The sequence below is a fragment of the Cryptotermes secundus genome, unplaced genomic scaffold (genome assembly GCF_002891405.2).
Source record: "Cryptotermes secundus unplaced genomic scaffold, Csec_1.0 scaffold1350, whole genome shotgun sequence".
Lineage (NCBI taxonomy): Eukaryota > Metazoa > Arthropoda > Insecta > Blattodea > Kalotermitidae > Cryptotermes > Cryptotermes secundus.
Window position 1 is genome coordinate 254,866 of NW_019739242.1, and position 23,370 is coordinate 278,235.

The following is a 23,370-nucleotide window of genomic DNA, read 5'->3' on the forward strand; positions in this document are numbered from 1 at the left end:
ATGAGTCAATCAGAAGCTTAACTGTCCAAATTTTATGTGCATCCATCAAAGTGCCTCTGTGTGCACACCTTTCATTACCCGGCACATTTCAATGCGATAGTTCAATTCCTGCCACACCTGCTGCAGAATTTCAGATATGATGGTCTCCATAGCACGATTGATTGTTTCGGAGATCCTAGAGTGATTGGGACAATGGGAGTACATAAACCATGTCCTTCACATAGCCCCACAAGAAGAAATCACATGGAGTTATGCCCGGGGACCAGGGTGGCCACTGGAGAAAGAGGGCATCTTCACCTGCAGCACGTCGAATCCATCGTTTGCCTAACTGTCGGAAATGGAACTAGGAAAGAGTGTGATATACAAAATGAAAATTTGAGAGCCATGTTATGAATCCATATACGTTTTGCTTTTCATCAGCAAAAACTGACAGAGATATACAGCAATGAAATCCCACCATTCTTTTAGGAACACCCTGTACTTTAAAATCAACTCTATGTTGTCACTTAAATTACAATTCAATGGTATAATGCATTTGTTCTGAAATTTTTTGAATCTGCGGAACCCCTAGGAACTACTGCACACTCATGGACCCTCACCCCTCCATGTCTAAATTATCTGCATATCATCTTCAAACAGATTTGAATAAAATTATTTATTTAAAATATTTTAATGCTAATAACATATTTACAAAATATTTAATACCGGTTACATTGTATTGTCATTTAATGACAAAATAATAACAGGCAGACAAAAATAACCTCATGGGCCCCTAGGGATCTGCAGACCACACTAGACTATAACGTATAAAATGCTTTCAAGTATTGTCTATGGAATAATATAACTGATCACTATGTTATGATACTATATAAAAGTGAAAAGAAAGTTATCCATTTGCATTTAAGCCGTGGGTCCCGTGTCGTAGCTTTACGGCACGTAAAAGAACCTCATATTTCCAAAGGAGGTCACTGAGCCAAATTCAAGGACATTTCCCGTCCAACAGTAGTCTCTAACGCCTCTGATAGATGGGGGAAGCATTATAGATACCGCCAAGCCAGTAGAGGCCGAACTCGCTGGCTCGGTTGGGACTGATGGTACGCACCAATATCGGTATGGTATAGAGACTGGTAGAATATCATAGAGGGAAGCACAATGGACCAATACTTGTCTAATTGCATGGGGATACCCACCCTCTCCAATAACTAACTAACTATCCCGTTGCATAATTTGAACCATGCCATGATAACATGGGGGGGTGGAGGTATAGTAGCTTCATGCATTCTTAACCTTGGCATTAGAAAGAGGTGAGTGGTGATCTCCATGCTCAGGTCACTCAAGCATCGAAGTAAGACTCCCCTGTACCCAATTTATATGACCCACAATTGGTTTGTACAGAGTGGTTGAGAAGAAATTCTATCCCTGCTGAAGATCAGACTCAAATTCTCTGGTTATCCAGCCCAAAAGATAATCATCCTACATACTGAACAAACACACACACACACACATACAGTGCCACTGTCAACATACGACTACACAACTATCGTAATGTATATTGAAACCAATTACATAAAATGTAGGTAAGTAAATATGATTTGTCTATATGATTTGACCTCTAATTCTGGTTGTCAGCAAGCTTTGGATATGTTTCTCACAAACAATTACAGCAAATTAATAACGTACACTGAGTAATGCAGAAACATGTAGCCAAATAAATGTTTGTAACATGTCAGATTTGAGGTTCTTATAACAGTGACTACAGAGAGTACTGTTTTCTGAAATGTGACCCTGTGCTGTCTGGTAGAAGTTTATCCAAGTTTCGGAGGAATGTACTGCCACCATGTTCAAGGTTGAAGAGTAAACCAAAAATGCAGCTAGCTACTCTGCTTACTGATTGCTTGGTTTACTCTCTGAACCCTGAAGAAGGAAGCAGAACGTTCCTCCAAAACATTAATAGATTTCTGCCCCACTGTATGGCGTCACATACAAGATGACAGTGTTCTTCAAATATTTAACACCTATATTATGAACAAGTAAGTTACATAGTTGTATGGTGACAGTACATACACTTGGTCGTCGACTCACGACCACAGAAAAATAAAAAATAAAAGATGATTAAAATGTAAAAGTTTTTAAAAATAAATTATAAAGATGATAAAAAGATTAGAAAGGTTAAAAAAATACTGTTAATAAATATATGGCCGACATGCGACCAGATCGACTTACTACCTGTCAGTCAGAACGGAAGTCGGTCGTAAGCCGATTACCAAGTGTATAAATAAATCACTTTTTATATAATACTATTCCTAAGTAGTATTATTGTTACTGTATTACCTGATGAGATTTCATGCTTGAAATGTCGGTATTTGCTGTGATGAGAAGGTCATCAATCATTGGAACATTCTCACACGACAAACATTCTTGTAATACTGAATTGCTACCTCTCTGATCTGAAAAAAGGAGCAGAAAATGTCAAAATTATTGGAGTTATCACAGACATCAGTGGTGGAATTTAACTATTCAAATATTACAGCTAGATCTTAAGCACTTGAAAATGAACATATACGTGTATATGTATGCTGAAAGTAAAACCAGTGGCAGGGCCGCGCCATAGCTCAAGTGGTTAGTCGCTGGCTTCCCACCGCGGCGACCCGGGTTCGATCCCGGGTCTGGTCAAGTGGGATTTATGGTGGACAAAGTGGCGCTGGGACGGGTTTTCTCCGAGTACTTAGGTTTCCCCTTCCAATCTTCATTCCACCAAATTCTCCATCATCATAATCACCCAGGGCAGGCTACAATAGGCCAATCAGTGGCCGCCGTGCCGAGTGGACCCAACTGGACTCCACCCCCCACTATGCGAATTAAAAAAAAACAGTGGCATGTTCATGGTATTCAATACAAAAAGTACAATTCACGAAAATTTGTGCATATGTTTATAAACAATTGCTCTAAAGTAAAAGAAAGTAAGGTTATGCACGACGTCACGAAGAAGAATGTGGAAGTGGAAGTATAGCACCTCCATTCTCGACCTCGGCAATCGATAGAAGTCAGTGGTTAGCTTCATGCTCCGGCTACTTTATTCCCCAGGAAAGAGCTTCCGGTATCCATTGGTTAGGACGATCTGGGGTGAACCCCAGAGCCGGTCTGGAAGCTATGGAGTAAAGAAAAATATTTTACCCCTTTTGGGAATCAAACATCGGTGGTCCAGCCCCTACCCCATCGCTATACCAACCAAGCTATCCCGGCCCCCAAGCAATCACTGTAAAAGTAAACTTGTCCCTGTGCTTAACTAATTAAACACTCCGCCATAAAGGCGTATGGGGGAGTGAGTGTATATATCTATATTTTGTAGACCTAGGCAGTAGTTTGAGGTGAGTGGTCAGTTTCAAGCCCTTGCCGTCCCCCTCCAGCCGGGGAGAAAAAGCCCACGGTACCCATTGGATAGGAGACTGGGTGGGCCCAAGAGCCGGTCTGGACGCTGTGGAGAACAGACAATTATTGACCCTACCGGGACTCGAACTCTAACCCCTCGGTCGTCCATCCCATAGTCAGTCGCTATACCGACTACGTTATCCCGGCTCCCAAGCAATCACTGTACTAAATTTGATTTGCTTAGCTACAGTGCGACAATTTGGGGCTTTCCCGCGAGTAGTCGAGGCGTTGAGGCGGAAGACTCGCACGCAGCTCTCTTCATATTAGGCCATGGTGGTACTAACTACAAGCTGAAGCCAGATCCTACAGCCTTAAACACATTACAAATAAAATGTACCCAGAAAACTTATCCGCTATAGAATATTCTGGAAAAGCTCTCCATTCTTCCACACGCAGTCCTGGCATTGATGTAAAGTTGGCATTCATGTGTTGAAGTTCGTCTGAAATAGGGTCGAATCTTAACGCCGAGTATTCGTCGAATAGAAACTGAATAAAATTGGAGTTGGACTTAAAAACCCTCCTCGAAAATCCTTCAGACGCCTTACACAGGAGGCAGGGGTTTCCAGTTCCTTGAAATTTAATTTACTTCCGGAGAAATTTTTCAGAGGTGCCAGGAATGCATGCTTAATAACAGAAAGCAGTTACATCGTGTTCTGCCGTCTTGGTAAGTTTCATTTATAATGTATTTAGACTGTAGATTAATGGCTTCCCCAAATAGTCCGAATCTCCGCTGTTTGACTAGACGGGAGATACGTCCGACTCTTCCGCCAGAACAGATCAACGACTTGCGGGAAGTCCTGCATCGTACACTAGCTCATCAGTTGTCATTAAACAGAACAGGAAATACCGGTATGTATTTCACATGCTTGCCTTGCTGCTGTTTTGCATAAAATGTGCCGAAAAAGAAAAGTTGTGTAATTATCAAAGACGTTACAAAACGAAAATTCAAGATCAGCACTATTGGTGGGATACATGTATCATACCTCAGCGTTGTTATGAAACTGGAACTAATAAACCGTGTTTTCCTTTTCCATGAGTTATTTAACGATGCTGTTTCAGTATCCAGACTATACACAGTCGGTCTGAATCATATTATTCTAGTGCAATACTATACCGCAGTACTGGCCTAGCAGATCTTGAAAATTCATAACATTGCTCAGAAGATGCCATCATTGCATCCTATTCCGAACGACATTAATATAGTCCATACCCTCGCCCTGCTTCTCATAAAATCCATTTTGGTATTAACCTGTCATCTACAATTAGGTCTCCCAGATTTTCCAACTAAAATTTTGCATGCATTTCTCATTTTTCCCATGCCCTGCCCCTCTCATCCTCCTCTATTTGTTCGTCTTAATAATATGTGATGACCGGTACAAATTACGAAGCTCCTCACTGTGGAATTTGTTCAGCCTCTGGTCACTTCCTCCCCCTCTGGTTCAAATATTATTTTATACTTGATGTTCACAGATATCTCGAATTCATGTACAATAAAACTTTTGTTTTTAAATGGGCGATGGGAAGACGAAATTTTCTGAGCAGAATGGTAGCAAATATTCCTGGAAGTTTATCGGGTATTAATTCAAAAGTTGGCACTAATTTCGCCGACAAGCGGCGGTCGCTCGGTCGATACAGTTCGCTTGCGGACTAAGCCACGGAATTTATTTGTTTTTATTAATTTAATTTCGAGAAGTTTGATGTGTCAACTGTCATTACAAAATGCTAGAATTCTGCCACACGTTGTAAGTAACTAGGAAACGAGAAACGTGGATTGTGAGAATCAGAGACTTCGGGTGATGAGGGCACAAGAAGGGTAGTCCTCCAACAAGTTTCCCTTAAAGCAAGTTGGTGTCGGTCTGTCGCATAATTTGCTGCTGTCCTCGCCAGCGCGGTCTCTTTAGGTTCTTTCCAAGGCTTCTATGTGTTTAAAATGGGGCCTCCTCTTCGACAATAGGAGGGGTCTGACTGCTACTGGTCACTCTCCTTCTACTAGGGGAGGTGGTGTAGCGTTGCGCTCTAGAATTACATATTTCGTGGCCTTTTCAGCTTTTCCAAAAGCATGCTACTACAGAAAAAAAAGTAAAGCTATCCCTGTAACAGGCCGCGCTTTACTCCCCAAGAAAATTATTTAATTAATTCCTGTTATTCATTTGTGTCAGAGGCTGAGTCGACCCCAGGGCTATAGTGCGGCTCGAAGGATGAGGTCAATTGAAAAAAAAAAAACCAATGACCTCACCGCGATTTGAACCCACGACCTTCCGGTCTGTAGCATAGTGCCTCAACCAACTACGCTACCGCGTACCCATGCTACTACAATACCTTCCAATAAACTATAACGCTTTCCTCCAAATCATTTACTCAACATTCATAATCATCTACTCCGCTCATTCGAAAATAATATAACCAGTAGAGCTGAAAAACGCTTTTAAACAACTTAAGATCATTATGAACATGCCATTGTTACCGTTTATCTCTAAAAATTTACTCAATAAAAAGCATCTGACGGAATATGCACGTTGCATATTTTAATACTTGGATTTTATTGAGTTGAACCTACGATCAATTAACTGACACATTTACAATGTTGAATTACTCTGTGTCCGCCCTCTGCCCCCTTAAATTCGAAACACTTTCGACGTCTTGTACGAAAATAGGCCATCTGAATATCTCTGCAATTTTGTGTACATCTGTTCGTCTTCCGCGGCTCAAGTCTCGAGCCAATAAATGATCAGTCCTAAATCCAGTGTCAGAACCTGTTGTTTAGTAACATCACACAATATGAATCTTATTAATTCTAATGCACGCGGTCATTATTATTTGTTGAATAAACTGCAGTGTTACAATTTTTATTTATTTCATAAATAAATTAAACAAAATGAAAGTCTGTTGATATTAAATAACTAAACAAGAACATGAACTATGTTAAAATAATGGTCATGTTGGCAACAGTGTCTAGAGCCGCAGGCTTCAGCTCGTGTTTCACGTGTTTCACAAAATAAGTCTGAGATTGTTTATACTGTATTTAACGAAATTCTAGCCTTTTAATATTACTGGTGCTGCGACATTCATTAAACGCGTTGTTATATGTGTCCTTTCTTGTGGGATCGTTAAGATGTCTGATACTGTAATACCGATCTCTAGGCCAGACGTCAGGAAACACTGCAGTCGTTCATATAGTGAGGAGGCTTCACGTAAGTACGAGTAGACCTGCAGCTGGTTTACATTTCATATCTCAAATGTCAGCTACGAACTTTATGCGGACTCAACACTACTGTTTATCCTCGGATCTGAGTCTGCTTGGTGGAAAGTGCGAGCTGGCCACAAAGTTCAACTGAGATGGTTTTGGAAATATCAAAAGAAGCAGCAACCGGGAGAGATGAGATTGTTTCTTTCTGTAATGTAAGTTCTTCTGAAGGTACCAATGTGGGACGTCACTTTCCGTATCAGTTACAGCTTTTACAAGTTACACAGTTGTTCAAAGGGGTCTGACAGTAAATGACTGCCGTAAACTAACATGTAATACGACGAGGGTTGAAGGCAATGAACTAACTCATGCAGGACAACCCTTCACGAGGAGTCAAGAGTTGATCTGCAAGTCAAATTCCCCACATTTTGGAACTTGAAGATCTGTTATTGTATTCACAAGAACTCATAATAGGACCTTTTTTTTTATTGCTAGTGGGGTGGGACTAAGTCCCTTGTACTGCGGCCACTTCCGGCCTAACCCCAGATGAGAGGTGAGGGTGATTGTGGAGCAATAGGTGGAATGAAGATTGGCAGGGGAAACCGAAGTACTCGGAGAAAACCTGCCCCAGCGCCACTTTGTCCACCACAAATCTCCCTTGACCAGACCCGGGATCGAACCCGGGCCGCCGCGGTGGGAAGCCAGTGACTAACCGCTTGAGCTATGGCGCGGCCTACAATAGGACCTTGATCGGAACCAAATGAACACGGTTCACATTCTCTCACCCTACCGGTCCCTATTTTGAGCCGAATGAATCCAGTTCACACCGTCACATCCGACTTTTTTTTAGATCCATTTTAATATTATCCTCCCATCTACACCTAGATCTTCCAAGTGATCTGAAACTTTCAGTTTTTTCCGATAAAGACTTATGCAGTGCGTATCCCTCCCATCTTACTCATACAGTACATAAAGATTTAGGCCTACCAAATGTAACTAAAGCATATAAAATTGTAAAATGCAGGCCTATAATTGGACTAGGTATTACTTTTTGAATTTTTATGACTGAAAAGAAAATGCAATACAAAGACGAATCATGTTTCCTATAATAATTAATTCTTTTGCACCTACTGTATAATTACAAATATACAATTCTTTACAATAAAAACCCTTAGTAAAAAGTTGTTTTGTATGGATGTGAAACTTAGTCTCTTAACATTAAGGGAGAAATATTGTAGACTGAGGGTATTGAGGAAAATATTTGGACCGAAGACGGAATAAGTGGTATGAGGGTGGAAAAGAAATATACATAACGAGGAGCATCATAACTTCTCATTCTCTTCAAGTATAATTAGAATGATCACACGTCTATGTATCACAGTCCGTCAATAATGCAACAATTATTAAAATATTCACCATTTAACGCTTAACACATGTTTCGGCCATAGATGGCCATCTTCAGGTGTTCAGGTGGTTGTTACCTTATTGACGGACTGTGATACATAAGTAAGTAAAAAGTAAAGGTATCCCTGTAACAGACCGTGGAGGCCCATAGGGCTGTGAGATGTTGAGGCTCTCACATTTTCTAGACAATCGGCTCACAGATGGCTGTAAGGTTGTCAGCCTTACGCGCCTGCCACCCTTTACCCCCAAGAGTATTCCTGGTACTCATTTCTGTTAGAGGCTGAGTCGACCCCAGAGCCATAGTGCGGCTGGAAAGATTAGGTAAATTGAAAAAATTCCACCTCATCGGGATTCGATCCCGCGACCTTCCGGCTCGTAGCATAGTGCCTCAACCACCTACGCTACCGCGTGCCCTAACTGTGATACATAGACGTTTGTGCAACAGGATGCTGAAATACGGAATTAGAATGATCAAGTCAATGATACTGAGATGAGCAGGGTATACAGCACGAATAGGGAGAATAGGAATGCATATATAATTTTGATTGGGAATCCAGAAGTAAAAAGACCACTAGGAAGACCTTGACTTAGGTGGGAGGATAATAATAAAACGGATCTTTGAGAGATAGGATGGGGTCGTATGGACTGGATTGATTGGCTCAGGTTAGGGACCAACGGGGGGCATTTGTGAAATTCTTGAATAGGTGAGCAACTGTTGACTTCTCAAGGAGCTCAGCTCCATGGAATTAGTTAGTTAGCTACGAGTAGTATTGAAAGGCACAGTGATTTCCTAAGAGAAAGGCGAAAAATGCGCAAAGGAATACAGTCTCTGTAAAGTAAATACTGTAGCGACAAGGTCAAAATTTTTAACTACATACTGTCAAAACGGGGAAATTTTCGATTCGCGCTCTTCTCCGAACCCCTCCCAAAATGTTTGCAAGCTGAAATAAAATTCATACTACACACAATATATGAATAATGGCCATTATAATGTATGCTGCAAAGGAAATGCAGGCAGTGAACAGAACCGCCCCCCCCCCACACACACACACAAGAACGTAGACATAATTTCTTCACATGCTTTTTTCTGCAGCAAAGGATAATAACCGTTAAACGTCTTTGGGAGTAATTGTAAGGATGAGACAATGATCAGTTGCCGCGAGTCGTGCCACGTACGGTGCTCAAACGCTGGAATTGCTGGTTCTAATCTCGCGTAGGGCACAGGTTTAATCCTTCGTTTTCCTCTTCTGCGAACATAGCGACCTTGCAATGAGGCTGCCAAAGGAGTCCTACCAAAATACGTGCAAGTATTTGAGTTTTTATAATTAATTTTGAAACAAACCAGATCAGTGAAACACGGGAGAAAGGCAAACAGTATTTTACTGTCAACTTAGTGACACATTTGCTCCATCTCTTCATTTGACTCTGTAAGATAGCCGTTGACATGTATTGTTTTCACCATGGGTTACAGAGATACCGTTTATAAGTCACTGCTCCCTATAGGACGATGGGTTGTGTACCCCCACTCCCTTAATCTTTGTTGTGTTTAGGGAAATATAAAAACTTGTCTTGTGACCGATGTCAGTTCATTGGCCCACACTTGGGCCTCAATCGATATCTGTTCTCCTTCCCCTGTCTCGTACGAATTCCTTGTGTATGACTTCAGTAGCGTCGCGCTTCGCGTCGTCTTCCGCATAACCCCGCACATTGCTCCTGCCGTTGGGTGCATCTGTGTCTCTTCCGCGTCGGGGGAGGTTAAGAAACGGGCTTGACAAAAATAGGTGGCGCTTGTACGTGCTGGAGTGCTAGACTGTTTAGTACCTGCCTTGAGGAAACTCTTATCGGTATGTTAGAATGATTATTAGCTGTGACATATTTCACGCAGCTAGTCGTCGGTCGGCTTTCACCTCGGACGACCGGTCCACGTAGGTTTTGTGGTGGACAGAGTTTCAGTGGGGCAGGCTTTTGTTCCTATAATTTCATCGAGTTCGATTATCAACTATCACCGAGGACTGATACAGTAGGCCACTTGAGGCCACATTATTGAGGAATGCATTCACATCTCTCCTGACCGCCTCTGTGGTCTAGTGGTCAGAGTTCCTGGCTACAGATCCAGAGACCCGAGTTCCAGTCCTGGCGCTACCAGATTTTCTGAGAAATAATGGGTCTGGATCGGGGTTCACCCAGCTTCATCAGGATAACTGTGGAGCTATTTCAAGAAAATAACGGCTCAGGTCTAGAAAGCCGAAATTAACGGCCGTGGGGATTCATCGCACTGACCACTCGACACCCTGTATCCACTAAAGTTGGCACTAACTTCGCCGACAAGCGGCGGTGGCTCGGTCGGTATAGTTCGCTTGAGGACTAAATCCACGGAGTTTGTTTGTTTTCGCCTCTCTCCTGCAAATATTGCATTGCTACGTCATAGCTGGAGTGGCCAACCTTAGGGTGTCAACCAGATTTTCGGTACTACAATTTTGGATCCCATCCTCTGCTGAAAAGATGTTACCAATAGGCAATGCTCGCATATGAAGCAGTCATGGTTTTATGAGATTTCTTGTTCTTACGGTGATGAATAGGAAACTTATCTTCTGGGAGGGCCGCGCCAAAGCTCAAGCGGTTAGTCGGAGACTAAATATGGACCTAAAGTCAGATGAATGGATGCCTCCACATCAATTCCACATCCATTCAGATTTAGGAATCATCACTCTACAATACAACAAACACACAGAATCATCCATAAAATAAACTAAGCATTAGAAGACAAACAGTACTGCATGTCAATATTTATAGACGTAAGCCAAGCCTTTGATAAGGTTTGGCTTGATGGACTCCTATTCAAGATCAAAAAGGTGCTCCCTATAAAATACTTTAGAATACTCAAGTCATATCTGTCTGACCGAGAATTCCGAACACGAGTTAACGAGGAGGTATCCAGCAACTTCACCATCCAATCTGGAGTCCCACAAGGGAGCGTTTTAGGCCCGATATTATACGTGCTATTCACAACAGATCTACCAACGACTACTTACACTACAACAGGGACATTTGCTGATGACACGGTCATTCTTGCCAGCCATGATGATCCAGCAACTGCCTCGCANAACAAGACAACCATAAAGCCTATTTGGACCTATGCAATCGAACTATGGGGATGCGCTAGTAAATCAAACATAGCCGTAATGCAACGAAGGCAGTCCAAAATACTGCGGATGATCACAAATGCACCTTGGTATGTGACTAATCAGACCCTACATGACGATCTCAATGTACCATTCATCAAAGAAGTCATCCAAGAAAAAAGCATAAAACATCACGATAAACTAGGGCACCATAGCAATACATTACTGCAGCCCCTATGGGAACAACAACAACGAAGAAGGCTAAAGAATTATGGCCAGCAGATCTACTTGATGGTTGAAGAGGATCTCTCATTGGAGGAGCCCTCATCACGATACAATAAGCACACGAGGGCCGTGTTTAAATTAGCAAATTAGCTTAAAGAATGTGTTTAATTCTGATTGCTAGTAAATATATATATAAAAGAACAATACCTTGATGGAGGTGGTGGTGGTGATGGTGATAATGGTGATGCGGAAGTCTGTTGCAGCAGACTGCCCGCTGCTGATGAATGTCTTGCTGAATACATCTCAGTGGGGCCATAGGTCGCCCCAAGGTGGGTCGCAACTCCAGTTCGAGCCGCAGGAGCTGCAAACTACTGAACATGTCACTTCCATCCCTGTAAACAAGACATTTTCATGTTACGGTCCTGTTTTATTTCCTTTCATTCAAAGACGGCAAGAAGAATTTTACAGAAAGTAAAAAAAAAGTAAAGCTGTCCCTGTAACAGGCCGCGAAGGCCCATAGAGTTGTGAGACGTCGAGGGTCCCACGTTATCTAGACAATCGGCTCAAAGATGGCGGTAAGGTTGTCAGCCTTACGCGCTGGCCGCGCTTTACTCCCCAGGAAAATCATTTAATTAATTCCTGGTACTCATTTCTGTTAGAGGCTGAGTCGAGCCCAGGGCCATAGTGCGGCCGGAAGGATTAGGTCAACTGAAAAAATCAAATTACCTCATCGGGATTTGAACCCGCAACCTTCCGGCTTGTAGCATAGGGCCTCAACCAACTACGCTACCGCGTGCACCCCAAGAAGTTAATATTAGCTAATAGCTAATAACATTAGCTCCCTTCTGTGCACAAAGGGCAGGGCAAAAATTACAAAGGAACAGTCAAGCCGTATGAATTAATAATTATTTTTTTGTGAACAGTTTGCTTAATATAAATTCCCACGACTCGAGAGTTATCAGGCGTTAGTTTATTTACAGTCTATCTCTAAAAAAAACTGCATATACCTAGATTCGGTGGTTCACTAGTTATGTCACCAGACGGGCCGTTAAATTCAGATTTCATGTGGCTACAATAATGCAATATTACATACGTTTACAAAAGAAAATACCAACAAAATTTGCGCATTATTCATAGATCTGTCATTATGCCAAATTCAATGATTTTTACATTAAATTTTGTTAATACATTACCACCTCAAAATTGTCATATCTCATATTGGTACTGACAGTAGCACAGAATTAGAAGTACTATCCCAGGTAGCCCTCAAATCACACAATGTTTCCAATTTTTTTTTAAATTCCATCATTGTCCAAAAGTTATTATGAACTAACACACACAAACACACGTATATGAGCGTGCCTACAAAATACGGAAGTAGGCAAAAGTAACCCTTCACTGGGCCTCTGGTCTCTGCCTAGTATTGCTTGATCTCGTAAGATGCCCATTTGTGTGTCATGTCCATGTGAGATAATAGAAAATATTTCTTATGACTTGAAGATCATATCGTCAATTACAATAGGCTCTACTAAAAGTTACATTCAATGTAAGATGCATGAATTAATTGTGACAAGCGGACAGAAATTATAATATCGTGGGAAATGGGATACAGCCATACATCAGAACACGCTACAGAAACCATTGTGAACTCTGTGTGTGTGTGTGTGTGTGGATATATACACAAATCCTGAGTGTAATAAATAAATTAAGCGTGGCCATAAAACTATTCTCTAATTACATTACAAAAAAATAAGGTGGAAGAAATGTGAGAAATAAGGCACTTGGAGGAAGTATTGACAAGTCGCTACCATACCCACAGTTCTACAGTTCACGCTCAGATCAAGAACATCGAATATGTCGGGTGAGACGGTAGCTATCTTCACGACCCTCTGTATTTCCAGGCGCCATTCTATTGCTACAACTATTAAGGAAGCAACGTGCATCTAACATGTAGAACGAAAATAATTATGTGTTTATAAAAGGCCGTGGTTTTGATATTTACATATTTAATTTTTACAATTACTTCCCATACCCCGATGTATAAGATTCGCCCAAGTTTTCGGAGGAAACTCCTTCATTTCATACATCCGGAAGTAAGGTATTTAATAGACTTGAAAGGATTCTGACGATGGTGTACGCTGTACAGAACTGTAAGGTTTCTTATTTTGGACTCTATCCATCGTCTGGTATATATGACAGAAAACCACAACGTTTCGGAGACTGGATCTGTCTTCGTCCTCAGGTGGATGGGGCAAAATAGACCTACTCAGTTGGGCCCGTTAGAAAAAGCTAGTCTCAATCACTGATCAAACCCCGGTCAGTAGAGAACAGCCTATAAACACCTGACAACAGGTTCCATCACTGGGAGATAAGTATAAAATCACAATAAGGCAAGCTAAAACGTTTGTGCCAAACATTCACATGTCAGAAATGTGATAAGTGGTATTTAATATTCAACAAATTTCACTGATTCACCGCGACATTTCCTGAATAATAAATTATGTTCAACGGGATGCCACAATGTAATATTAGCGTATTCAATGTCGTTCAGAGTACAAGCGCCAGCTACTGTTGCCTTCATTCCCAATATCTTACAATGAACACGTTATTAACATCTGTTGAAAAGGCGTGAAACAAAAATATACAAACACGCAAAATCTGGCTGCTTCTTAGTCACGGAAAGACAATGTAATTACACTGGTTGGTCTATGATGGCGACAATTTGATGACAGATAACGCAATGTAACAGTTGCATGACTCCACGACATTGGTATATTGCTAAAGCCATTCAGAGAAATATTTAAAAAATACGGCACTGAATGGTGCGAAGGAAAGACCGTTCCATGGAGAACTTTGAGGTAAGGTTTCAAAAATAGAAAGAAAAACTTTGGTATTATTATTATTCACTTTCAGCAGCACAGCCTCACCGTTTTGCAGTGTCGCTAGACAGCGGAGCATGCGAACATTGTCTTGAATCTGTGTGACAGACGGAGGGACTCTTTTTGCAGTACAGACGCACGTACACAGCTAGAGACCCTACGGTTCTCGTCCTCTCTTCGGAACAGAGAACGGCAATTAAATGTCAAAAATATAGGAAATAACGGACTGATACTTCGAAACATACAAGTATTACGGTAAAATACGCCTGTATACAAGAATGGTATATGTACTATTCGAAAAGTTGTACCGAAATTATGATAAATAATTTAGATTTCGTAACTTATTAGGAGAAACGTATTAGACTTTCACGCCAAACATCAGGCCTATAATGAAACACATTTTTGCGACGTTTTCGGCACGAATATGTTATCTGTTTATTTCACTGTTGTACTGCCGGGAGTAGGGATAGCGTAGTCGATATAGCGACTGGCTACGAACTGGAGGACTGAGGAGTCGGTGTTCGAGTCCCAGCATGGTTAAGAATTTTCTCTTCTAATTCAGGGAACATGTGACAAATTGAATTATTTTCGGGTAGCGTAGCAGTATGTAGTCTATAGTTTCACGATCCATGCGTCTGCTGGCATTCAATATTCCCCAGCAGTTCCGAGCGTGAGAGAAACGTGTCACAGATAAATTTATGATTGTAAGTGGCGTGAAATGAAAGGGATAGTTTAAAAAGAAACCTAAGATTGGGGTGCTTCCGTCTGTGGACAGATATGAGGCCCAACGTATAGTGTACATGTGTCTAAGGTTATCGTACGCACGAATGTCCAAGCCAAGTCCCTGTTTCTGCTTCCAGTGATGGAGGCGTTGACCCGACAATGGCTGAATATGAACTCAAGTTACACCACTGATACCATATACAATAATAAGGAAATATCCCCTTCTGTTTTGGGTATTATACGCCATACAGTCTTACGCAAGACGTTGTAAAGAGCCACGTTATATTCTCACCCAGCTGACGATTTGAATGTCTCAAACAGAATCCACTGCTGTTATTATGCTTGTGTTGTTATTGTTATTATTATTATTATCTCAACTTTAGCGGATAAAGAGTGTTCCGTGGTCAGCGCAACGAATCCCCACGGCCGTTAATTTCGGTTTTCTAGACCCGAGCCGCTACTTCTCCATTCAAGTAGCACCTCAGTTATCCTCAGGAGGCTGAGTGGACCCCATTCCAGACCCACTACTTCTCAGAAAATCTGGTAGCGCCGGGAATCGAACCTGGGATCTCTGTATCTGTAGCCAGGAACTCTGACCACTAGGCCACTAACTTCGCCGACAAGTGTCGGTCGCTCGGTCGGTATAGTTCGCTTGCAGACTAAAGCCGCGGAGTTATTATCTCAGTTTTACCCTTGCATTTAATGTAATATATGTAACCTACTGGGAACTCCGTCAATATTTTCTTTGTTTTAGTTATTTCATGACTCGTTTAGTACATTAGAATCGGAGCGAACATGATAGGAAGCAATTGTGCCTCAGTATGACACTATCTCGGCATTCGTATGGAAAACTACGGAAACCCTGAGTCAGGTTAGCCGGTCTCTGAGCCAAGATTTGAACTCTGCACCTTCCCAGCACGGAGTAGGATTGCTACCCATGCTACCGTGATGTTCTGCGAAATTTCACTGTCAAGAATGTCGAGCCACTCCTAGGTTTTCTAAGTTGGTTATTTAACGATGCTGTCAGTATCGAAAGTATGTTAGGTGGGTCCCTTGTAACCACTGCATGGCGCGTCCTCAGGTTGCGGATGGAGGAGACGCCCTCCAGTTTTGGAGGGCAGCTGCGAATATACTGAATAAGCGGTCGCGGACAACCGACAATGGTTGGTCCTCCAGTTTGGGTGTTGGGCGTGGGGGTATAACCTCCTCACCGTAAAAAATTAGCTTGTTACGGAAGATCATAAGAATCAGTGGCCGCCGTGCCGAGTGGACCCAGCTGGACTCCATCCTCCACTAAGCGAAGTTCATAAGAAGCCTCGAACCTGGAAAAACTGCATAATGAGGAGCTTCATAATTTGTACTCCTCGCCAAACATAATTACAATGATCAAGTCAAAGAGGATGACATGGGCAGAGCATGTAGCACAAATGGAAGCGAAGAGGAATGCATATAAGATATTGGTGGGAAATCCAGATGGAAAGAGACCACTGGGAAGACCTAGACGTAGGTGGGTGGTCAATATTAAAATGGATCATAGAGATAGGATGGGATGGGGTGGATTGGATTGATCTGGCTCCGGATAGGGACCAGTGGAGGGCCCTTGTGAACACGGTAATGAACCTTCGGGTTCCATAGAATGCTGGGAAGTTTTTGAGTATCTGCACAATTGGCAGCTTCTCTAGAAAGGGCTCATCTCCATGAGTGAATGAGTGAGTGAGCGAGGCAATATCGAAAATATATAGGCGTCTATGATAGGATGATTACTGAATGTTGATATGGAACAGGTTGTGGGATAAGAACTGGCATGAGAAATCAAACGAAACCGGCCCCAGTCTCTCTCCGTCCACCGCAAATCCCACACGACCTTACTTCATGTCGTAGTCGGGCTGCCGCGTGGGAAGCCGACGGCCCACTCGTATCTTATTTACGTGATACGACTATACAGTCTTGTGATCGTCTTTTTATATGACAGGAAAGAGGAGTTTTCTCCAATTCTAATTCTTGTTGATGTACCAAGATGTGTGGGATTATCCCTGTTATTGTGACAAGTCAGCAAGGCTAATAAGCGTCTTAACCATCCAAGTGTGTTGGTCTTGACGGAATTCCATCTTTCATAATTAATTCTTTTGCTATCTTACACTTTAACCTCAGTGTAACAAGCGAGGCCTTCCCATCCTTGAGTAAACACAGCGCTGTAGTCCTAGTACTTAATTGCAGTTATGTCTACAGCTTTCGTTACTTTAGAGTGTTTCTGGCCATTTTTAAGTTTTACATTTATGATCTTTTTTATTACTATTTTAAGCACAGGCACAATCCTTGTTTTCAGCATGACATTTGAAAAAAATCAGTTCCACCTTCATCAGTTTGGTTACATACTGTGATACTTCTGTGATTCGATAAGTATTGAAAGATAAGCCGATTGTTTACTTTCAGTTAGGTAATTGTTTCGACATTGTCCTGAACGAATTACTTATTCATAAGCACTCGTTATGTCAGCTGGTTCCATAACTATTTCATGTACATAAAATCTCCTGTTTGATTGTATCTTCGTAGACTGTCGATGTCAGTTGGTTCCGTGGCTATTTTATCAGGAAACATCCTCTGCTCGCATTTCTGGAATCCTTCACAGCTGCATCTTCTGGAAACTGGAGCTCCATATTTATCCATTTAGTACTTTTTTTTTTCTTTGGCTCTACAGCCCCAGTGGGCCTAGGCCTACCTCCATGAACTTCTCCGTTCACTTCGGTTTTTCTAGATCTTACACATTCGGTAGGGCTCCTTGGGCGGGTGATCAGCTCGTCACACAAACACAGAAAAACGCGCGCACACATACACACACATTGAATATCCATGCCCTGAGTTGGATTCGAACACACGATCCCGGCTTCCGAGCGAGAGAAGACTGTGCATGCCTTAGATCGTTCGGCTACCGTGACCGGCTTTTAGTACTTTTACTGAATAAAATTTTCGTCGAAGAGGCTTCTGATATAATTCATTATTCAAATTGTCCCTTTCTTGCTGTTGTTGGGCGATTTAATGGATCAACTCAAGTGCCGGTCACGGTAGCCGAACGATCTAAGGCATGCACAGTCTTCTCTCGCTCGGAAGCCGGGATCGTGTGTTCGAATCCAACTCAGGGCATGGATGTTCAATGTGTGTGTATGTGTGCGCGCGTTTTTCTGTGTTTGTGTGACGAGCTGATCACCCGCCCAAGGAGACATACCGAATGTCTAAGATCTGGTAAACCGAAGTGATACGGAGAGTTTCATGGAGGTAGGCCAGGGCCCAAATTGGGGATGTAGCGCAAAAGAGGACAAAAACCCCTCAAGTACCACTTCTCCACTAATGATTTTACTATCACTTTTTCAAACCTTCAAATGTTTTTCGAGTTCTTGTGCCCAGTTCATGTATTTAATTGCTTCGTCTGCGTCATTTCTGTGGACATTGCTGCTTAAGGGTACTGCAACAGCTATCATGCAGAAACATACTTTCTTATTATTTACTTAGACACCAATATAACTCATCTACTGACCATGATTGTTCTACTGTTTTCTCCCAGTTTAGATAAGTAACTCTTACTTTGTCTGATGGCATCAAAAACATTGAATCAAAGTGATTTGTGACTCACACTTCCTTTCACAGAGAAACATATATAAATTGCATGTGATATGAGTTACCGACTCGATTAGGATTTCATCGTATGGCCATCAGAGCACAAGTTCAACGCGGAACCTCATGAGTTCAATTGCATGTCACTGTTAAAACTTGCATTGCGTAATTCTAACATTAATAGCACAAGGTCTATAGAACTGCAGGTCTCTGCAATAAGGTAGTAGGATATGTGAGCTTTGACAGAAATTCCATAGACCAAAGAGCGATGAAGTGACAGGAGGTTGGAGAAAACTGCATAATGAGGAGCTTCATAACTTGTACTTTTCTCTAAGTATAATTAGAATGGTCAAGTCAAGGAGAATGAGGTGGGCAGGTCATGTAGCACGAATGGGGGAGACGAGGAATGCATATAGGATATTGGTGGGAAAGCCGGTAGGATGAAGACCACAGGGAAGGCCAAGGCGTAGGTGGGTGGACAATATTAGAATGGATGTTAGAGAGACAGGATGGGATGGTATGGCTCAGGATAGGGACCAGTGGAGGGCTCTCGTGAACAGGGTAATGAACCTTCGGGTTCGATAAAATGCTGGGAAATTCTTGAGTAGCTGCAGCATTGGCGGCTCCTCCAGAAGGGCTCAGCTCCATGAGTAAGTAAGTAAGAAACATCGTTGAATTTAGTTTAGCTCTGATGAGTGGCTAACAGTGTTCCCCCCCTCCCCAATGTCCACTGTGCCAACAGCGACTCTGTTATTCGCGGTAGTTTTCAGGAACGTAACCCCCGTTGCTGGCGAGGGATTGCTGTACATTGTACTACGCACTGAAGAGAAGGCGATATGCAGGCTATTTAATATACATGACGTGAAGCAGGTTGGCTCCTTCTCCGTCTTCACTTGATTGGTCATAATTACAGTGACGTTTTTACTGTGTCTTATTTTCGATTTTAATAGCAGTGGTTGTGACTGCACCCTTTGAATACTAGACTTGTATGCTAATCATTAATACTGAAAAATGGAATATGATAAAAATATATACCAGTATAATAAACATCTTTATTGTATTCTGTATGTCTGTCATTGTAATAAAGGCGGATGGATAGCTCAGTCTGTATAGTGATTAGGCTACGGGCTGGACGACCGAGGAGTCGGGGATTGATTCCGTGTAGGGGCAAGAGATTTTCTTATTTTTCATAATGTCCGTATCAGCTCTGGGCCCCACCCAGCATCTTATACCTTGGGTACCAGGAGCTGTTTTCAAGGGGGTAAAGCGGCAGAGGTGTGAAGCTGATCACTCTCCGTCATCTAGTGTCGAGGTCAATAATTGAAGCGCTACCTTCACCCCTCCCCCTTATGCCTTCATACCATAGTGCTTAATTAATCAAACCAATGGACAACTTTAAATACCTTACTAGTGTAATAAAACCAATCAAAGCAACAACAACAAAGAAAAACTCAGTGGGTTTAGTCCGCAAGCGATCTATACCGACAGAGCGACCTCCGCTTGTCGGCGAAGTTAGTGCCAACTTTAGCGGATAGAGGATGTTGCGTGGTCAGCGTAACGAATCCCCACGGCCGTTAATCTCGGTTTTCTAGACCGGAGCCGCTATTTCCTTGAAATAACTCCTCAATTATCCACATGAGACTGAGTGGACCCCGTTCCAGACCCATTACTTCTTAGAAGATCTGGTAGCGCCGGGAATCGAACCCGGATCTCTGGGTCTGTAGCCAGGAACTCTGACCACTAGACCACAGAGGCGGTCAATAAAACCAATCAGTTGACGGAAAGCCTGGAACAATGTACAGTGTTGTAATCATACCCTCTGTACGTGTAATCTAAAAGCGAGTCAGATTCAATGCTTCAGATTTCTAACGTCGAATGATAGGATGATAATTGAATAACGAATTCGAAACGATGAGGAAGGAAGTGGCCGTGGCATATAGTGAAGTACTGTTCCGGCATTAATCCACGGGTACTAGGGAAAACCACAGAAACTTTCAGCCAGGATATCCGGTCTCAAGGCCGAAATTTAAACCCGTGCCCTCCCGAACAGGAAGTGGAAGTGCTGACCACTCAACCGCGATATTCAGTGTCTTTAATATTCCACTCCCCCAGTCATATATAGCGGGATGTTCCGAAAACTTTATGGATGGGAGATCAATTCGAAGCCTTCCTCCTTAAACCTGTAGTTAGTTAGTTAGTTAGTTAGTTACTGGAGAGGGTGGGTTTCCCCATGCACTTAGACTAGTATTGATCCATTGTGCTTCCAGGACTCACTGACTGACTCAGTACAACTCGACTCGGCGACTGTTACAGTACAACTCGCTGGTAGCCACATTAGCACTGCATAGTTACCAGGTTACGGGGGCTCGGCTATCTTCGGCTCCGCTCGGCTCTCTTCGGCTCCGCTCGTGACGTCACCGCGCGTTGCGCATTGCGGGGTGATTACTCACCTATTACGCGAGCGCTAAGTTACCGCTGTGGAGCTGGGGCGGTAGGGATCAACATGTCACAATATTCTACCAGTCTCTATACCCTACCGATACTGGTGCTTACCATCAGTCCCGACCAAGCCAGCGAGTTCGGCCTCTACTGGCTTAGCGGTATCTATAATGCTTCCCCCATCTATCAGAGGCGTTAGAGACTACTGTTGGGCGGGAAATGTCCTTGAATTTGGCTCAGTAACCTCCTTAGGAGATATGAGGTTTTTTTACTTGCCGTAAAGCTACGACACGGGACCCACGGCTTAAAGTCCCTCCCGCAGGACTTGTTCCCTGAATTTTTCCGCCCTTAAAAATTCCACGACCTCCGCCGGGTTTGAACCCGCGTACTGCGAGTCATGAGGTGGGAACGTTACCTCTAGACTACGGAGGCCGCTTTTAAACATGTAACTAGCACTGATAATTTATTTTTTACACCTTAATTGAAACATTCGCAAAATAATTAAGAAAATATTGTAATCTGTTCAACCCATTCCATTACTTAGAGGAAACTGCGGTTTGTTTAAAACCATCATGTCTGCACATCTTCCCAATAACTTTCGAACCATGTAAAATATTTGAATGAAATATCGTACCTGTAGAGGGCATCCCATCTTTGTACTTCTTTAATTTCCTGCCCATTGTTAATAATAATATCTCCAGGAAGACCACACGCCTACTGTCTCCCATCTGAAGGATATAGTACCCTGAAGATGGAAGCAGTATATTCCTCCGCAACGTTCATTACCGCCTACCAGACAACTCGATGTCATAACGCAGAAGATGGCAATATGAAACTTTACCGTTGACAAAAAAGGAACTCAGATTTCATGTTCTTGTATTTCTCCAGTGTAACTGTAACTTCATCTCTCGGTATTAGTAAGAGGTACAGAACTGATGACATCGCGTGTCTCTTTGAAGTCCAGATAGCGCAATGGTAAACGACAAGCTCCGGTCTGAATTATGCTCTTGGCGTAAATCTATCTCTTTCTGTTCATCTTTTCTTGTCCGCATTCAAGTGAAAGCACATGATAGGTGACACACACACTTAACAAACGGTGTTCGTTAATATAGGGCCTTCATTCAGGACGATTGTTTGTTAAGTTCTGCACTGTCAATGTAAACAGACGACATCCGAACCAACGTACCAATGCGAACGGGAAAACTAAGGCATGCAAACTAATAAAAAGGCATCTTTCTAATAAAGATACGCATTTTTATGAGGTCGTTTAACGATTTCTTACTTGTAAACATATGCGCCACGCCTTGTTACAGTCACCCTGCCTTGCGGAACATTTTGACGTGGGTTGTTTTTAAAATAGACGGGGTAAACTTGTCGGACGAAGTCATGTTATAACTCACAATCGCTTTCTTATCTTCTAAGCATCAGAACATCTTGAAGTAGAATGATCTTAATCTGACACCTGCTCTAGTTAGCCTAGATTGATAATGTTCTTCTTTCGTCTTCCATGGATAATGCTATGCCTGTTTCCGTCTCGCATTCCTGTGCATCTCTTCTGGAGCGGCCAATCTGGTGAAGTGAATGCGGTATCTTATGACATCATTCGTGCTGCCTGAATTGAATAATGCCAGCATGAGTTGCGTTATTTAATTGTGGATTAATGCTTATCCTGTCGCCATTTACTATTAGCCAGTTACAAAATTCTCTTACGCCGGAATAATAAATAACCTATGTTGTAGAAGTAATTAGCATGTAATAAGAAATTGTAATGTGATCGATATTTTCAATTCGATAAAAGGAGTTTTGTTTCTGAAATAAACGAGCCCTGTGCTGGAAATTTGTGCCGAGGCCGGTAGCCATCATCTTTTCCATTCCAGAGCGCTCTTTTTTGTTTTAAACAGACCCACATGCCGTGTCTTAAATTAATCATAACTGTCGATTCTAAAGGGTTCTGATGATGGTGGATGACACACAGAATTACGGGGGTTTTGGACTATTTCCATCGTCCGGAATTCTAGGTAATAGGGGACACGACGTTTCGGGAACTGGATCTGTTTCCGTCTTCAGGTGAGAAAGGAAAACACCTACTCAGTTGGGTCCCTTGAAAAGAGCTAATCTCAATCACTGATTGAAACTGACGGAAACAGATCCATTTTCCAAAACGTCGTGTCCTATATTACCTCGAATTCCGGATGATGGGAAGTCCAAAATCCCAGTAATTCTGTGTCGCTCTGAGAAACGGACATTAACAATTTCCTGTACAACATGTGTTGGTCACTTTCCCGCGATTTTCTATTGGCTGGGAGCGCCTGTCTAACTAACGTAAAGCTGTGAGCTTTCTGGACACTTTAAAACA

The 23,370-nt window shown here is 42.4% G+C and overlaps 2 protein-coding genes across 3 annotated transcripts in view; one reads left to right on the forward strand and one right to left on the reverse strand.

Moving 5' to 3' along the window:
• LOC111871874 overlaps positions 1-23,370 on the reverse strand; it is a 141,295-nt gene that overhangs the window by 8,731 nt on the left and 109,194 nt on the right. For both annotated transcript variants that reach the window (XM_023865257.2, XM_033754441.1), the window contains exons 3-4: positions 11,572-11,756; positions 2,332-2,447 (exon numbers count right to left, since the gene is read on the reverse strand). In XM_023865257.2, coding sequence (XP_023721025.1) covers positions 2,332-2,447; positions 11,572-11,756 — 301 coding nt within the window. The remainder of the gene's footprint in view (positions 1-2,331; positions 2,448-11,571; positions 11,757-23,370) is intronic.
• Positions 6,408-23,370, forward strand: part of LOC111871890 — a 197,643-nt gene continuing 180,680 nt past the window's right edge. Inside the window, exon 1 of the mRNA XM_023865273.2 lies at positions 6,408-6,620. Within this exon, the coding sequence (XP_023721041.1) occupies positions 6,542-6,620 (79 nt within the window). The 5' untranslated portion in view covers positions 6,408-6,541. The remainder of the gene's footprint in view (positions 6,621-23,370) is intronic.